The 17221-nt window shown below is 41.7% G+C and overlaps 1 protein-coding gene across 1 annotated transcript in view; it reads left to right on the top strand.

Annotated features, from left to right (window-relative positions):
• Positions 1-17221, top strand: part of RSPO1 (R-spondin 1) — a 231531-nt gene that overhangs the window by 204958 nt on the left and 9352 nt on the right. The window contains exons 3-5 of the mRNA XM_073670598.1: positions 6250-6441; positions 7264-7410; positions 7596-7784. Coding sequence (XP_073526699.1) covers positions 6250-6441; positions 7264-7410; positions 7596-7784 — 528 coding nt within the window. The remainder of the gene's footprint in view (positions 1-6249; positions 6442-7263; positions 7411-7595; positions 7785-17221) is intronic.

Raw genomic sequence — 17221 nt, 5'->3', positions numbered from 1 at the left:
GAACCCTGTGTTGTGTCGTTTCTCTGTTATTCTTCCTCAAAAATTATATGTAGATTGATATTTTAGTGGATTAGTTGGTGAAGCGTGTCTACACAGTCTTAGGCCACGTGCACATGTTCAGTATTTGGTCAGTATTTTACCTCCGTATTTGTAAGCCAAAATTTGGAGTGGGTGAAAATTGTGGAAGTGGTGACGTGTTTTTATTCTACTTTTTCTGACTGTTTCACTCCTGGCTTTGGCTTACAAATACTGATGTAATATAGTGAACATGTGTGAATGTGGCCTTACGCTAAGTGCAGATAGCCGTAGATTCTTTCATCCGAGAGAATCTGGTCAATTATTCAAATCACACTCGGATCAAACTCTAATCAGAGTGTGATCTAATTGTCTCGGCTGACGAAAAGATAGAGAAAAAAGTTTTTCAATCTTCTTCATTCTGTCAATCTATGGAAATTTGATTGCACTCAGATGACAGCCAAGTGCAGTCCGATGTTTTCCATGGACTTAGGCAAGGTGCAATTTTTTCTTCGGACAGAGCCTGCCACATTGAATAACTTGGGGACGAGTGATATCCGTCAAAACGACAGATAGCACTCATCCAATAATTAGCACTCATCCAGCATGCTCTGCAGTGTCTCTGAAGGATGACAAGCTGGATGGCAGCGTTCAGCTGCGATCCAGCCTGTCATCTCAATGCCATCCCAGCGTGGGAAAATTCTCCTGCTCAAGCGCTGAGCGCAGGAGAATTCTCCCACGCTGTCAGTGACGTGCATGAGGTGAGCTGAGTTCATTGGACATGACCTCGGCTCATCTGGATGCAGTCACAGCCAGACAATGAGGAGCGGCTTGGCAAGCTGGATGGCAGCTGCGATCCAGCCTGTCATGTGAATGTAGCAGAGCTGGAGCCGTCGTGGGAACCATGGAAAGGTAAGGATGATGTTGCTTTATTATTTTACTTTTATTGCAGAAGACATTGGCTTCAGCTGGAATGGGCGTGATGGTAAGTATGGTTTAATTTAGAACAATAAAGAATTGTGTGTTTATTTAAATTAAAGGACTTTATTCTGGGTGTTTGTGTTTTTTTTTACTTTGACTATGGGGTTAGTAATGGGGGTGTCTTATAGACGCCTTTCCATTACTAACCTGGGCTTGATGTCAGCTTGCATTATAAGCTGACATCAACCACAGCCCTATTACCCCACTGCCACCGCTACAGGGCAGTGGGAAGAGCGAGGCTAAGTGCCAGAATTGGCGCATCCTATGGATGCGCCATTTCTAGGGCGGCTGACTGCTGGTGTTTCTAGCCTGGGAGGGGGCCAATATTCATGGCACCCTTCCTGGGCTATTAATATCAGCCCCCAGCTGTCTGCCTAGCCTTTGCTAGCTATTAAAATAGGGGGAACCCAACGTCATTTTTTTGGGGTCCCCCATTTTAATAGCTGGTAAAGGCTAGGTATTCAGCTGGGGGCTGATATTAGTAGCCTGGGAAGCTCCGTGGGTATCACCCCCTTCCCAGGCTTCAAACATCTGCCCCAGCCGTCTGCTTAACCTCCGCTAGAGACTAAAATTATGGGGAACCTCACACCAATTTTTTTTTTAATAAATCCTTTATTTTAACACTAAATGACAAGTACAGTAATCAACACTATCACTGTACTTATTATATATGTGACTGACATGTTTCTATGTATCTAATCTATGTATGATACTCTATTCTTTCTATTCTAAATTGTCGGGTACCGATGCTGAATTGCTGGCCGGCTTTTTTAAAGAGAAAGTGCATGAAAAGACTATTATTTTTTTTAATAAATCCTTTAACACTAAATGACAAGTACAGTAATCAGCACTGTCACTGTACTTCTTATATATGTGACTGACATGTTTCTATCTATCTAATCTATGTGTGATGTTCTATTCTTTCTGTTCTAAATTGTCGGGTACCGGTGTATGCCGCTTATGAATTGCCAGCTTTTCATGTAATACATTCTACATTATTCTTAGTTGTTTTCCTTCATGTACAATTAACCTACAAGGAAAGAAAGGATTTATTTTGGTTTCCGGTATCGGAATTGGCGATATCCGATATTTTTTGGGTATCGGTCCGATCCAATCCGATCTGATATTTCCCGATATCGGAAGGTATTGCTCAACACTAGTAAAGACCCTTTGATAAGGAGAATGATATCACCCATTTGTTAATTTATTGTTACATTTCCTAATACAAAGTAACAGAATAGCACATCTGAATCCATATAGACATGTCAGGAGAATTAACAGTTTATATTTAAAGGGTTCTTTGGGATGATTTTTTTTATTTGCCCATAGTCGTACAGACATAGAAAGTAACAATCACACCTAAATTCCCTCTCCCCACTTCTTGTGCTTCTCTCTGCTGCTGCCCCAGACTTTGTTGACCGGCTCCATCTTATGTTTCTACATCAGCATCAACGTTGAGCCAGTGATTGGCTGCAGTGGTCATGTGCACTATAGTTGTGACATTACAAGTGTAGCCTGTCAACAACGACCCCGACAGTAGCCAAGAGGCATGCTAGGTCTTGGGAAGTTGAATGTAGCCATGTTTGTTATTTTCTGTCTGCAAGCCCATGAATAAATGAAAAGTCATCCTTTGAAAAGTCATAAAGATACAAAGACTCGTCAGGCATTCTGGACCTCGATTTTCTATGTTGTGCTTAGCACTCCACTAAATTATCTGGAAAGTTAAAGGGACAGGATATTTAAATATAAAGGTATCACCACTGATCTCCACTGAATAATGCCCAGTTCCCAGGAGCAGTGTCACAAGTCATTTCCACTGAAAACGCCATAAAACACCTTTCAGAGGGAACCGGTTTAACAAGTCATTATACATGACATATACACATGTTCTTTAAGACTGTCTATTAACATTTAAAAAGAAAAAGAATTTAGAGCAAGGTAACCGCAAACCACAAGCTCAATATTATATCCAAGATCTGCTGGAATAAAAAGGGATGTAATTTGCTTTGGTTGTTTACAGGATATAACAAGCAGTTATGGGTCAAGAATATAAATAATCATACATTCCTTTAAGTCATAGGGTTGTAATAAACACTCCCAGGATAGAAAGGGTTAGGCATAGTTGTAAAACCATAGTCACCGCATACTATTAAGAAAAACTGATGTATGTGATAACAAAGCCTAACACTGCTGAATATGATCTACTCCAGTCTCAAAGGATCAGTTCATCATTCCCGGATAATGCTTAGTGATTTCTGCAGTCGTGCATTGATCACCACGTTTTACATATGGTTATTTCTCATATAAAGATAGTAGCCACTAAAGCTGAGCTGCTGTGTGTTACATACAGCTGGATAGTTCTTCATACGGGAGATGGTACTTGTACTATACCTCAGGAGGCACCAAACCTTGTGACATTCTCTTAACATGCACTATAATGTTATGGTGTGCTTGTTTTAATATTGCACATTTTCTTAATAATCCTTAACAAGGAACCTGTCATTAGACTCGTGCTGACCGAACCACGGATAGCATGAATCAGAGACAGAAACGAAAACATGGAAAAGCTGGCCGGGCTGCATAGAGAGAGCACTGACTAGTCCGGCCGGCTTCTTCTGCCCTACTCCAGTAGACTGTACACACATGGGAGAGAGCAGTCATAGTGAGAAGCCTGCCAATCACTTGGGAGAGACGTGTCTAGTCGCATGCAGCCCTCTTCTCCCCATACTGTTCCAAGTCCCTGGCCAGCTTTTATAATTGTTTCCTCTGAAATACTGCAACATTTTAGAAAAAGACATACTAGGCTGCAATCCTGCATCCAGGCTCTGATTCATGCTGTCTGTGGTTTGGGCAGCATGAATCTAATGATAAGTTCTTTTTAAAGTTGGAGGACCCTTATTTTTAAAAGGTCACTTGTACAAACAGTAGCATTGTGCCATTCTGCTAATTCATGTTGTTATCTTAGATCACACTAACCAGGGCTATATTTCAATGGCATTTTCCTTTTTATGATCATGTGGATTTGCACTTCACATTTTAATTTATATCAGCAGTCTAAAAATTACTTGTTACTCAGTTAACGACCTTGTATTGAGGAAAGCCAGGCATGTCTAGTTGGGATGTGGCCAGAAGTATGCAAATCCATACTTGCGGACACATGACCGCCTGCTCTTACTGGCAAAACTGGAGTGTGTTGTCAGGATTTAAAAGTCTGCAGTTACATAAGGCGACTGCAGAATTTTATAAGAAGACTGGACAAACCCTTTAAAGATGACCAGGTACTTGTTATAAATATCTACTGTTTTGCCTGGTGCGACTCTCAGGAATGGAGTGAGAAAAGAAAAACAATGCAAGATTAAGAAGAACAGTAGGATTTTCATAAAGTAAAAAACTACATATTTATGGCAAGTAAAAAAATAACCTTATACTCATAGAGGAATCTAAATCAATTACCAGGTCCTTAACTCTAAGAACAATGTCAATATCAACATGCGGGCCTAAGAAAAGGCCCAGACGACCAGAGTATTTTTCAACCAAAAAATGTATTTTATTATTCACATATAGCAAGTTTAAAACAACATGGTACTGCTAAAAAGAGGAGACACAGTCCACATCATAGTCCCATAACTGATAGTTAGAAATATAATATCCTGAACATGATTAAACGATAATAAAGTGCATGTAAGACAAGATAGAGCAATATATAAAAAATAACACCAAGATATTTGTAAAGTTACAATTGCACTGTATAAATTAATCTCATGTGTTCTAATCCTGGTGGATATAAGAATTACAGTCCTATAAAATGCTGTACACACTAGATACAACAATCTTGTTATCTCTGAGTATACAGTGGGTACGGAAAGTTTTCAGACCACTTTAAATTTTTCACGCTTTGTTTCATTGCAGCCATTTGGTAAATTCTAAAAAGTTCATTTTTTTCTCATTAAAGTACACCCTGCACTCCATCTTGACTGAAAAGGAATAATGGGCCCCACATAGTCCTCCATATAGTATAATGGGCCCCACATAGTCCTCCATACAGAATAATGGACCCCCACATAGTCCTCCATACAGAATAATGGGCTCTACATAGTCCTCCATACAGTATAATGGCCCCACATAGTCCTCCATACAGAATAATGGGCTCCACATAGTCCTCCATACAGAATAATGGACCCCACATTGTCCTCCATACAGAATAATGGACCCCACATTGTCCTCCATACAGAATAATGGACCCCACATTGTCCTCCATACAGAATAATGGACCCCACATAGTGCACCATACAGAATAATGGACCCCCACATAGTCCTCCATACAGTATACAGTGGGTATGGAAAGTATTCAGACCCCTTTAAATTTATCACTCTTTGTTTCATTGCAGCCATTTGGTAAATTCTAAAAAGTTCATTTTTTTCTCATTAAAGTACACCCTGCACCCCATCTTGAATGAAAAAATTAGAAATGTAGAAATTTTCGCAAATTTATTAAAAAAGAAAAACTGAAATATCACATGGTCATAAGTATTCAGACCCTTTGCTCAGTATTGAGTAGAAGCACCCTTTTGAGCTAGTACAGTCATGGGTCTTCTTGGGAATGATTCAACAAGTTTTTCACACCTGGATTTGGGGATCCTCTGCCATTCTTCCTTGAGTTGAAAAACCCTTGGGGTGGATATAGGGGACAAATCAATAACTAATGCTAATGCATTATTTATGGCAAGTGACAGGTCATCTTTAAAGAAGTGTCCGACCTTTAACTTTTTTTTTAGTTCACAGGCTTGCTCTGTGTAAGATTAACAAAATCAGCCTTACCTACCCCATGTCAGTCCAGCACTTCTTCTCCGTGCCTGTCCCTGGGCTTTCCTCCTGCTGCAGTGGTGACGTCACAACTACAGCACATGACCGCTGCAGTCTATCACTAGCCTCAGCGGTGTTTTCCCATCTACTTCGGCATGACTGCTGAGAAAACACTCTGCAATTTAAATGTAGCAATGTGGGTAAATTCCCATTAGAAATATAGTCAAATTCTGTATATAAGGTAATTTTTTTCTCGTTCTGTAGTGGACTGGTAAATAAGCAAAAATATTACTTGGACCAAAAAGAAAAAAAAACACAACATATAAAATGATACTGCAAAAATATGATTTTAAAAAACATAATACTTATAAATGTGATTGTGTATCCATTTACAGACGTTTATTTTACAAGACAAGTCATTTTCTCCTGACTCTATCTATCTTTCTACAGGAAGTACAGACGTGAGCCAAAGCTGCACCAAAGGCTGTGAGGCTTGTTCCGAATTTAACGGTTGCGTCAAGTGCTTACCAAAGCTTTTTATCCTTTTGGAAAGAAATGACATACGACAAATTGGAGTCTGCTTGCAATCTTGCCCTAAAGGATACTATGGTGATCGTAATCGGGATATTAGCAAGTGCATGAGTAAGTTGACCTTTTCTGTTACGTCATATCTACCCATTAACACATTTCTTAGTGCTATACGTTGTCCATAAAGCCAGAGCAGGACTGAAGGTCTGTGGGGTTAACATCTGAATTATACCAGCAAATTCTAAAGGTAAATGTTAGGACATCTGTCCATGAGCTGAAAACGAAGAGAATGGGGGTCATGTACAAGACAATGACCCAAATCAAGTCGTTGCAGAATAATAAAGTTACAGTTTGGGAATGGCAGAGTCAAAGTCTTGACCTTAGTTGTATACAAATGTTGGAGAAGGCTCTGAAGCCAGCAGTTCATGGGAGAAAACCCACCACCATAACTGAGCTGAAGTTGCTTTGTATGGAAGATTGGGCTAAAATTCCTCCAAGCCGATGTGCAGGATTAATCAACTATTACCAGAAAAGCTTTAGATGCAGCTATTGTTACCAAGGACCAGAAGGCCTGTGGGGTTAACTTCTGAATTATACCAGCTAACTCTAAAGGTAAATGTCAGGATCAAAGTCTTGACCCTAGTTGTATAGAAATGTTGGGGAATGACCTGAAGCCAGCAGTTCATGGAGGAAAGCCCACCAGCATTACAGAGCTGAAGATGCTTTGTATGGAAGATCGGGCTAAAATTCCTCCAAGCCGATGTGCAGGATTAATCAACAATTATTAATTGTGCTTTCTACACAAAAAAATGGCATAAGTATGAAAAATTCTGAAGGTTCACAAACTTTCAAGCGCCATTTATAGCACATATATTCTGTAAATTAGATTATTATCATTTATTAGTTTTAATTATTAGTTTTGTTCTTTTTTTCTAGGATGTAAAATGACAAACTGCGAGGAATGTTTCAGCAAGACATTTTGCACAAAGTGTAATGATGGTTTCTACTTACATAAAGGAGTATGTTACTCCACCTGTCCAGATGGATTTATTGCAGCAAATGGCACAAAGGAATGCAGCTCCGGTAAGTCTGATATGTGCTGGGTTGTGCGGTCTACATATTCCTTGTCATTCAATTGTATGGCAAAGAGCAGCAGACATGTAAACTCCCGCAGCATCCCTCCAACGCTACATTCCCAACCCATAATTTTTATTTTTGTGTGTGGTCAGACTTTACAGAATGCAAATGAACTAATATTTGTGTTTCAGCACAATGTGAAATGAGTGAATGGGGATCATGGAGTCCATGTACTCCTAAAGGTAAAAGATGTGGAAGAAAAAATGGATTTGAAGAGAGAAGTAGGAAGGTTCTGAAGGCACCGCTAGGGGGTGAATCTCTCTGTCCACCCACTACAGAGAAGAGAAAATGCACAATGCCCATAAATCCATGCCCTAAAGGTAAGTTTTCAAGTACCTATGCTTATCTCAACTAATAGTGGTTGTCATATGTATTTACCTTATAATTTTTCACATTAAAAATTCTCTTCTGTGTTTAAAGAGGAGATGGAAGTGACTGTAAGCAAGTCTCTATTCCTCAGAGACAGTAGGCCCCTGCTGCTTGCGATGACAGCACTGCGTGGTTGGTGTCGGGGCAAAATGAATGGCATAGTAAGATAATTGCAGAGTTACCATATTAGGCCACTGCCCCACTATCAGTATTCGGTCAGTATTTTTTCTCAGGAGTGGGTGATAAATGCAGAATTAGTGACGTGTTTCTATTATACCTTTTCTCTGATTGTTCCTCACCTGGTTTTGGCTCCCACTCCTGAGAAAAAATACTGACCAAATACTGACCAAATACTGATAGTGGGGCTGTGGCCTTAGGGAAAAATATCTTCCCATTTAATTTTCTACTATACATAGATCTTCTAAAATTGCACTTGGAAAAATGTTATCACTAATTCAGTGGTAGGTTATATCTTGTTTTCGCACGGCGACCTAAAGCTGGCCATACAATACAAATCTCAGCCAACAGTTTCTGGACAATTTGGGCTTTGAAGCTTGGCATTAGACATACCCAAAGGTTGAACTTGACAATGAATATCTAAAAAAAAAAAAAGCATATCTACTAGTCTATAGATCTTTGGCTTCATGTCTGACATGATCTTGCATACTACACAAAGGTACTAGCAATCAGTAGGAAAAAGTGTCCAAATCTGACACTGTGTCTATCTGAAATCTGTATGGCCAGCTTTAGAGCTTAAATGGAATCTGTCAGTAGAATCAACAACCCTCCTAAGCCGTCTATATGGACATGCAGGTCATAGAAAGTTTAATATACATGATACTTTGATATCTGCGATCCGTTGAAGAGAAATCCACATTTTTCTTAATATGTAAATGAACTGTTAAGATCTATGGGCCAGACACAGATCTCCCTGAGAATCTGCCTCCAGAGCTTAATGTAAATGAAAAAGGGAGTTACCAGTGTAAGTCATGTAGATCAGAAGAGAAGACAGTCAGTCATTACATCTCTCACACTGGTAATGCCCCCTTTCATGTAAAATAATCTCTGGAGGCAGATTCTCAGGGAGATCAGCGTCTGGCCCATAAATCTTAACAGCTTGTTTACATATTAAGAAAAAAACATGGATTTCTTGGAAATAAGACATAGGATCACAGATATCAAGGTAACATTTTATTCAGCTTCCTATGGTCTACATGCCACTTAGGGGGGCTGATCCTACTGACAGATTCCCTTTAAAGAGGTTCGCCAGCGAAGAAATACAATTTTGTCAAAGGGCCCCAAGAGTTTTGAAAAATAAGAAAAAGGACACCCCCTCACCGATTCCGTACCACTCCCATTCCAATACTTATCAGGACCAGCTGGTCTCCAGTCACTGATGCTGTCTCAAAGTCCTAGGAAATACTCACTCAACCAATCACTTGTTATAACTGGAAGCCGGCTGTGCCAGTTTTTGGCTGAGCATAATTTTCTAGTATTTCCAGTTTGTTTTGATGAGTTTTATAAGTAAAGACGTGCAGACAGCTGTTAAGTGTTGGAAAAAAGAGAGACAGAGGATGGGTAAAGTGAGTACCACTCCTTTTATTTTTTTTAAACCCCACTGATCCCCTTGCCAACATTTTTTTTCATGCAGGAAAACCCTTAATTTAAACAAAATGGAAAATAATGATATAACCACAAATGGTCTCCATTTTCTTCTGATCATAATTTCTTTCATTTGCATCTCTTTTAGAAGAACCAGTTAACTCCTGGCGTTTATAGTTATTAGAAAGCAAACATTTTTTCAGGAATTGACGTGCAATTTCCCCATTAAAATAAATACTAAATAAATAAAGCGAGGAAGTTTATGTGTTTTTATATATACAAGTGAAAGTAGTCTGCTTACTCTAATTTTAAGGGTCCTCTTTTGTTGATTTGAAGGCAAGGAAAATAGATTTATTCACGTATCTAGTCCGAAAACAGAGGTTTTTCTCTTTTTTTTTGTGTTTCCAGTGAAAACATAATGGTGTAACCCAACATAAACAAAATGAAGCCTTCTGGTACTTAGTTACTAATGTTTTCGGATTATGCAGATAATCACTGAAACTCACGAATCCTTCAGACCGCCAAATCGGCAAAGAAATAATGTGTTCTGACTGGCTGCCAGGTCTGGTGTACCAAAACGAAATCAGACATGACTATAATGAAGGCTTCACCACAAATACATAATAGACCGGCAGTAAACTGCAAGGACTGTGGTTGATGAGAAAAGGGTGGTCTGTACAGCTGCCTGCCCTCTTAGCAGTAGGTTCAAGTGAATTCACTTGGTGCCACAGGCGTCTTAATGGCTGAGCTTACAGAAGTGGACTTCTGTTTACGATACCTTACTGATCCAGGAATTTCTCTGGAGTGAACTTCTAGTCTCTGGTTTAGTCTGATAACGTATCATTTGTTAAAAGGGCATTAATTAAAAGGGGCCAGCTTACATTCTTCCTGTATAAACTTGGCTGGACCCCCGGATGTTATCTCCAAAACAAAACCTCAAGCTTTAGAGCTGCAAAACATCAACACAGGGAGAAAAACTGCAGAAACAAATCCATCTACAATATGCCTGCTCCTTCTCAACACCCACGGACTGCGAAGAATCTCGCACAGCTGCATCCCAAAAATCAGTCTGAACACAGACACTGATTCCTAAGCTCCATGTAATCATGTAGATGTGGGTGAGCAGGTCAGATGTGAACACTAGATTTACTAAATGTCATTACATTTTAGTGGCCGACCTCTATCATTTCCTTTTACTTCTTTGTATTCACTTCTTAGTACGCAAATAGCATCTTCAGAGTGGAAGAGGACTGGACATCTAGTGGCACCTATTGGATGTTTCAATCCTAAAAGTCATCATCCGCCCTTTAACAAGCCTTGCCATGTGACTTAGGATAAGAAGTCAAACCAGAAACTCCATTTGCAGAAACATGTTTTGGGGTGTTTGCCCTTCATCAGTGCAAAGCAGAGAGTACTCTGATGGGTGGATTTTAAGGGGTAATGTTTGTCCTTGTGGAGAGCGCCGAGTCAGCATAAGACCATGCAATGTTCCTCTTGGAATTTAAATATGCACATAGTCTATCAAATTGAGTTTCTGGACTTATTCTAAGCAAGGTTCATTAAAGGGAACCTGTCACCAGGTTTTTACCATAAGAGGTAAGACCACCACCTTTCAGCCTTGATATACAGCATTCTATACTGCTGTATATATGTCCCCAACCCGGCCTTTTTTTTTATGGAAGAATGGGCTAAAATTTCTCCCAGCCGATATGCAGAACTTATCAACAATTCTTGCAATGAAAGAAAAATGAGTTTATTCACCTGCAGGGTGGTCTGGTCCGAGGGACGTTGCTCGCCCTGGTCTGGTGCCTCCCTTCTTGCGATGCCGTCCTCCTTCTTGCTTTATGTGGATGACGCATCCCGTATGTCATCCACACAGTCTCCCCGGCGTTGCGCTTCAGTGCAGACGTACTTCTGTATACTAGGGCTGAAAGGTGGTGGTCTTACCTAATATGGCAAGAACCTGGTGACAGGTTCCCTTTAAAGGGTCGATAATTGACTCATAGGATTCTTACATCCATAGAGGTCCAGTTCGCTTCCTTTCTGAAGAGGATATTTGCATGGTTACAGTGGGTACGGAAAGTATTCAGACTCCTTTTAAATTTTTCACTCTTTGTTTCGTTGCAGCCATTTGGTAAATTCTAAAAAGTTCATTTTTTCCTCATTAAAGTACACTCTGCACCCCATCTTGACTAAAAAAAAACAGAACTGTAGAAATTTTTGCATATTTATTAAAAAATAAAAACTGAAATATCACATGGTCATAAGTATGCAGACCCTTTGCTCAGTATTGAGTAGAAGCACCCTTTTGAGCTAGTACAGCCATGAGTCTTCTTGGGAATGATGCAACAAGTTTTTCACACTTGGATCTGGGGATCCTCTGCCATTCTTCCTTGCAGATCCTGTCCAGTTCCGTCAGGTTGGATGGTGAACGTTGGTGGACAGCCATTTTCAGGTCTCTCCAGAGATGAATGAAAACCTCTTCCAGTCAATTCATAAAGATGAATTCTTACTGTCTCTATATATCTTTAGTAAATTTAGTGTCTGCCTAAGTATTTACAACATACTTATTAGATACTAAATATTACGTGTCATCTTTACCATTCTATGTAATACCACTGACTATAGTTATGATGACATTTTCAAATGCATAAAGTACCTTGTTAGGCTAGGTTCACATCGGCATTGGAGCACCCATTAGGAGAATCCATATCAGTTTCTGTAATTTTTACGAAAGCAAATAGAGCTGCATGCTGCGCTTTTTTTCCAGTAAAATGATGGACACTATGATGGATACCTGACCGATTCCGATTCAGTGGAGTCCGTCTGGCACCGCAGATGTCTGCCATGTGACGGATTTGTCCTTGATATGGATGCTGATTTTATGTTCCCAATATGAAACTGGAAAATGGAATTGGGGTGAAGTGGATTGAAAAAAAGATATGACACCATTAAGTTCAACTTTTAATATATACAAAGGTGAAAAACACAGAGGACTCGTATATTTGTTATAGAGAGGAAACATTCCTTCCTTGTACCCCACATGCAATCGGACAGATCCCTGGGTCCAAAGAAAGAGCGCTACCGCAGTGGCCCCTCATACCTTTTAATGATGAAGAGCATAGCAGCTGCAATGTCAGTCACCTGGGTAGTTGTGTCCTAGAGTAGGGAACCTGGCATGGACCTGTCACTAGCATTTTTGATCTGGTGTAATTGCGGCATTGTTTTTTTCTTTTGTTCTTGCGCCTTTCCATTCCTGAGATGTGGCCCCCTCTTCACTGTATGTACGTCTATTTTTTTTTTATAGCCAATTGGGTGTGTCCTCTAAGAAAATGGTCACAGAGAACAATTGGGGACCATACCCACTTGTTTAACAAGACAAGCCTTACATATGGGGAAGAGGGGGCCATATCTCTAGAACATGGAAGGTGCAGGAAAGAATAACAGTGCCAGCCAGATTCAGGTGAACAGTGGCATTTACGCCATGTAAAAAAAATTACATATTCATGACAAGTGACGCTTAAAAACTCCTTAGAAAAGAAAAAATGAGAAATGTGGAACAATGGTAAAAATGCTAAAAATCTTTTATTTATAACATTGTTCTTCACTATACATTTTATTAACTCATTTTGAGCCGAGTGGCAGCATATAGGATGAGATAAAGGACAGGGGTAACACACTTGTTCAGCTGCTTCCATCATCTTTATTGAAGGTAGTTACTCACATGCTCAGCCACTTCTCTATCCGGTCTCTTCCTAAATGGGGCTGTGGGCTGCCTTGGCTTCTCAAGCATGGGTCAGAGGAACTTCATTATGCCCAAAGATGAGAGTCCTAGAGGGTCTTTTGGATATGAAGTAGTAATACCAGCTCTGGTGGTTTCTTGGGCTGGTAGGCATTACTGTTAGCAGCTACAATGTAAATGGGATGTCCATAATGGAGCCTAAATGTCTACATATAAGTAACCAATAACCCCTCCACAGCTTTGGAGCCTAATAGCACCATCATTTTAGGCAGTAATTGACTTTAGAGACACAACAAAGTATACAGCAACATACACTGCTAGGATAGTCCGGTCATACCTCCCTCTCTGTGTATGAGCCCAGGTGACAAGCAACCAATGGGCTCCTACCTATGCCCAGAAACCGTCCCCTCCTGCTCCTACATCACTGGGTTTTCCTCCCCCCTCCCCACTCCAGCCAGGGACATGATCTGTCGTGCCTGCATTACTGTACTAGTGGGAGCACCGTTGAGCTTTCCCCCGGAAATGGGGTGTGTGTGATGCATGCAGCTAACTGAGTCCCGGTCCACACACCATCCTTACCCAGGAGTGGGATATCACACCTCTGGTTGAGGTGCAATACCTCTGTAGCGACCGAACCCACGGGGCGCTACATAACCTTGATGATAAATGCTCTTTAAAGTGGTTGTCAGATCTTAAAGGAGTTGTCCACTACTTTCACATTGATGCCCCATCCATAGGATAGGGCATCAATGTGTGATCGGCCGGGGTCCCACACGCGGCACCCCCGCCAATCAACTGTTATCGGCGTTGGTGGCCGGAAGTCCTTCCCTGCGGTGCTTGACCGTCCATTTGTAGTGGCCATCGTGGAGTACTGCACATCCGCCTCCTATTCAATTGAATCGGAGGCGGATGTGCAGTAATAAGTGCCAGCCACTACAACTTGATGGCCAAGCACCGCAGGTAAGCACTTCCGGCCTGCTGTCGCCGCCGACGGCACCAATAACAGCTGATTGTCGGGGGTGCCACGTTTGGGACCCCGGTCGATCATACATCATACCTATGGATGGGGCATCAATGTGAAAGTAGTGGACAACTTCTTTAAGCTACAAGTCTGCCATCACTCTATTTGACTGCAGACATGTGTATCCTCACATTGCGCGCTCTGCGCACTGTGAGGATTCTCCGATGCTCGTGCCAGGAGTCGGCAGTCATGTGACCACAAGTATGCCATATGCATACTCTCGGCCATATTCTGACGAGATGCCGCGGCCTCGCTCAATGCAAGTGTATTGAGGGAGGCCAGAAACCGTCTAGTCGGAAGGTGTCCTCGAGTATGCAAATCACAAAGTAGCAGTCACATGAACGCCGTTCCCAGCCAGGGACTGGAGAATCCTCACAGTGCGCAATGTGAGGATTCACAAGTCTGTAGTCACAAAGAATAATGGCAAACTTGTAGTCATGCCCAGACAACCCCTTCAATAGTTGTAGGCCACAGACATGAGAAAAGAGTAAATATGTCAGACAACATGACTATACTGTGTGCTTTCATGTCGGCATACATCCAAGTATTGGTGTTATAACACTGAATGTGATGGGTTACTATCAGATAAGTGTTGTATTCCTATTGATGCAATCATGGTATGAAAAACATAACAACACCAGTAACTGGTTGTATGCATATCTTTTAACAAGGATGCTACAATAAATTGTTATCTGTATTTTATATGGATGTGCTGGACTTCAAATGTTTTTCTGTACTAACATATTACTCTAGTTTCTACTTCAGATACTGATAAATTGTCAATAATAAAACTAGTTCTGCAGCCAAGCATGCCGATATACCGTATATATGAAGTTTTTACAGATAAATTAAAGATACAATACCGTGGAAAAGTTTTTAGGCAGGTGTGGAAAAAAAGCTACAAAATAAGAATTCTTTCAAAAATAGAAGTGTTAACAGTCTATTTTTATCAATTAACAAAATGCAAAGTGAATGAACAAAAAATAAATCTAAATCAAAACAATATGGTGTGACCAGTCTTTATCACACAGTTTTTGAAGGAACACCGCGGAAAGGTTGTTCCTAACATCTTGGAGAACTAACCACAAATCTTCTGTGGATGTAGGGTTACTCAAATCCTTCTGTCTCTTTATATAATGTCAGACTTGATGTTGAGATCAGGGCTTTGTGAGGGCCATATCATCACTTACTGGACTCCTTGTTCTTATTAACACTGAAGATAGTTTTGAATGAGATATGTATGTTTGTAAATGTTGTCCTACTGTAGAATAATTTTGGAGCCAATCAGACACATCACCTGACAGTATTACATGATAATTATCTGCCTTTATTTTTTGAGCGCACTATTAATCTTGACCAAATCCTCAACGCCATTGCTAAAATGCAGTTTCAAATTTGCATGAAAACTTCACTATACTTCACTGTTACCTGTAGACACACATTATTTTACTGCTGTTCAGCCCTTTGGCAAATGAACTGCCTTCTGTTACTATCAAATATTTAAAAATTTTGACTCATCAGGTCAGAGCACCAGCTGACATTTTTTTGCTCCCTAGTTCCAATCTTTTTGTGCATACTTGAGTCGCCTGGTCTTGCTTCCATATTGATGGTATGGCTTTTTGGCCACAGTTTTTCCATGAAGACCACTTCTGCCCAGACTTCTCTTCTCCGAACAGTAGATGGGTGTAGCAGGACCCACTGGTTGCTGCTAGTTGATTTGATTTAAATTTCTACATTTCGTTTTCTACATTTGACTCGCCCCCTGGGCCGTGGGGCACTCGGAACCGGGCTTCTAGTGTATGGTGCTGATGGGGGTAGTGGTGGCAACCCGGTCCCATGGCTCAGGGTGGCCAGACCAATATTGTGGCAGTCTCTGTATCAGTATAATGCAATGTCCGACTACGCCACCCGTGGATTGCGGTCAATAAGAACCGCCGCTGCTGAACCGACCTCTGAGGCTGATGCTGTGAGGGCAGCAGAGTGTAGTATAACTCCCCACGGGAGGAGTATAGCCTCAGGGCAATGTGGAGTGATGATGGTGGTTGTGGTGCAGGGCGTCCCAGTACTAGTAGTGCTGTACGCGGTGAGAAAGCACAAAGACAAGGTGTTACAGTTCAGGTTCTTTACTCACAGTTCTCATCCAGGTCACTTGTGCACAGGTAGGACCGCCTGAGCCGTGCTGCGTCCACCAGGCAGGGGGCTCGATCAACCCCCAGGCAATTCCGGAGTGTGGCACAGGACTCCCTTCTATCCTTTCGTCAGCCGTGCCCCACCAGTGACACTACGCCTGTCCAGCTGCCTCGGGTCTTCTCCTGGGAGGACTGGGTGCTCACTTCCCTGACCCTATGTGGTGTGCCTTCCTAGTACGTGTAGTGAGGGGTCGCACCAGTAAATGATCACGACCACCGGTTCTTGGTTAAGGATTAATCACCTCCACCAACTTGGGATCTGGTACCCTGTGCTGCCAACCCGTCACCCGCAATCTCCTGGGTCCTTAGGGTTCCTTCTGCCTTCGTGTCTCTGGGCCTCTCTTGGTGTTCTGTTCCTTCTTACTTTCCTTTCTGTTCTCCTCTCTTCTCTCGGGCCCCGGCCTCTACTCTAGGCCTGGCCCTGGAGCAGAGCTCCTGCAGAGCCTCTCCTCACAGACTGCACTTCTTCTCTGCACGACTGAACTCTCTTTTGTCCTAAGATGGTGCCCACCTCTTATACCTCCCTCTCTATGTATGAGCCCAGGTGACTTGCAACCAATAGGCTCCTACCTATGACCAGAAACCGTCCCCTCCTGCTCCTACATCACTGGGTTTTCCTCCCCCCACCCCACACCAGCCAGGGACATGATCTGTCGTGCCTGCATTACTGTACTAATGGGAGCACCGTTGAGCTGTCCCCCGGAAATGGGGTGTGTGTGATGCATGCAGCTAACTGAGTCCCGGTCCACACACCATCCTTACCCGGGAGTGGGATATCACACCTCTGGTTGAGGTGCAATACCTCTGTAGCGACCGAACCCTCGGGGCGCTACA

Source organism: Phyllobates terribilis, unplaced genomic scaffold, assembly GCF_046119375.1.
Source record: "Phyllobates terribilis strain yellow unplaced genomic scaffold, ASM4611937v1 Scaffold_2__4_contigs__length_985480577, whole genome shotgun sequence".
Taxonomy (NCBI): Eukaryota; Metazoa; Chordata; class Amphibia; order Anura; family Dendrobatidae; genus Phyllobates; species Phyllobates terribilis.
The sequence above is the reverse complement of the archived record's forward strand: the minus strand, read 5'-3'. Positions and strand labels throughout refer to the sequence as shown.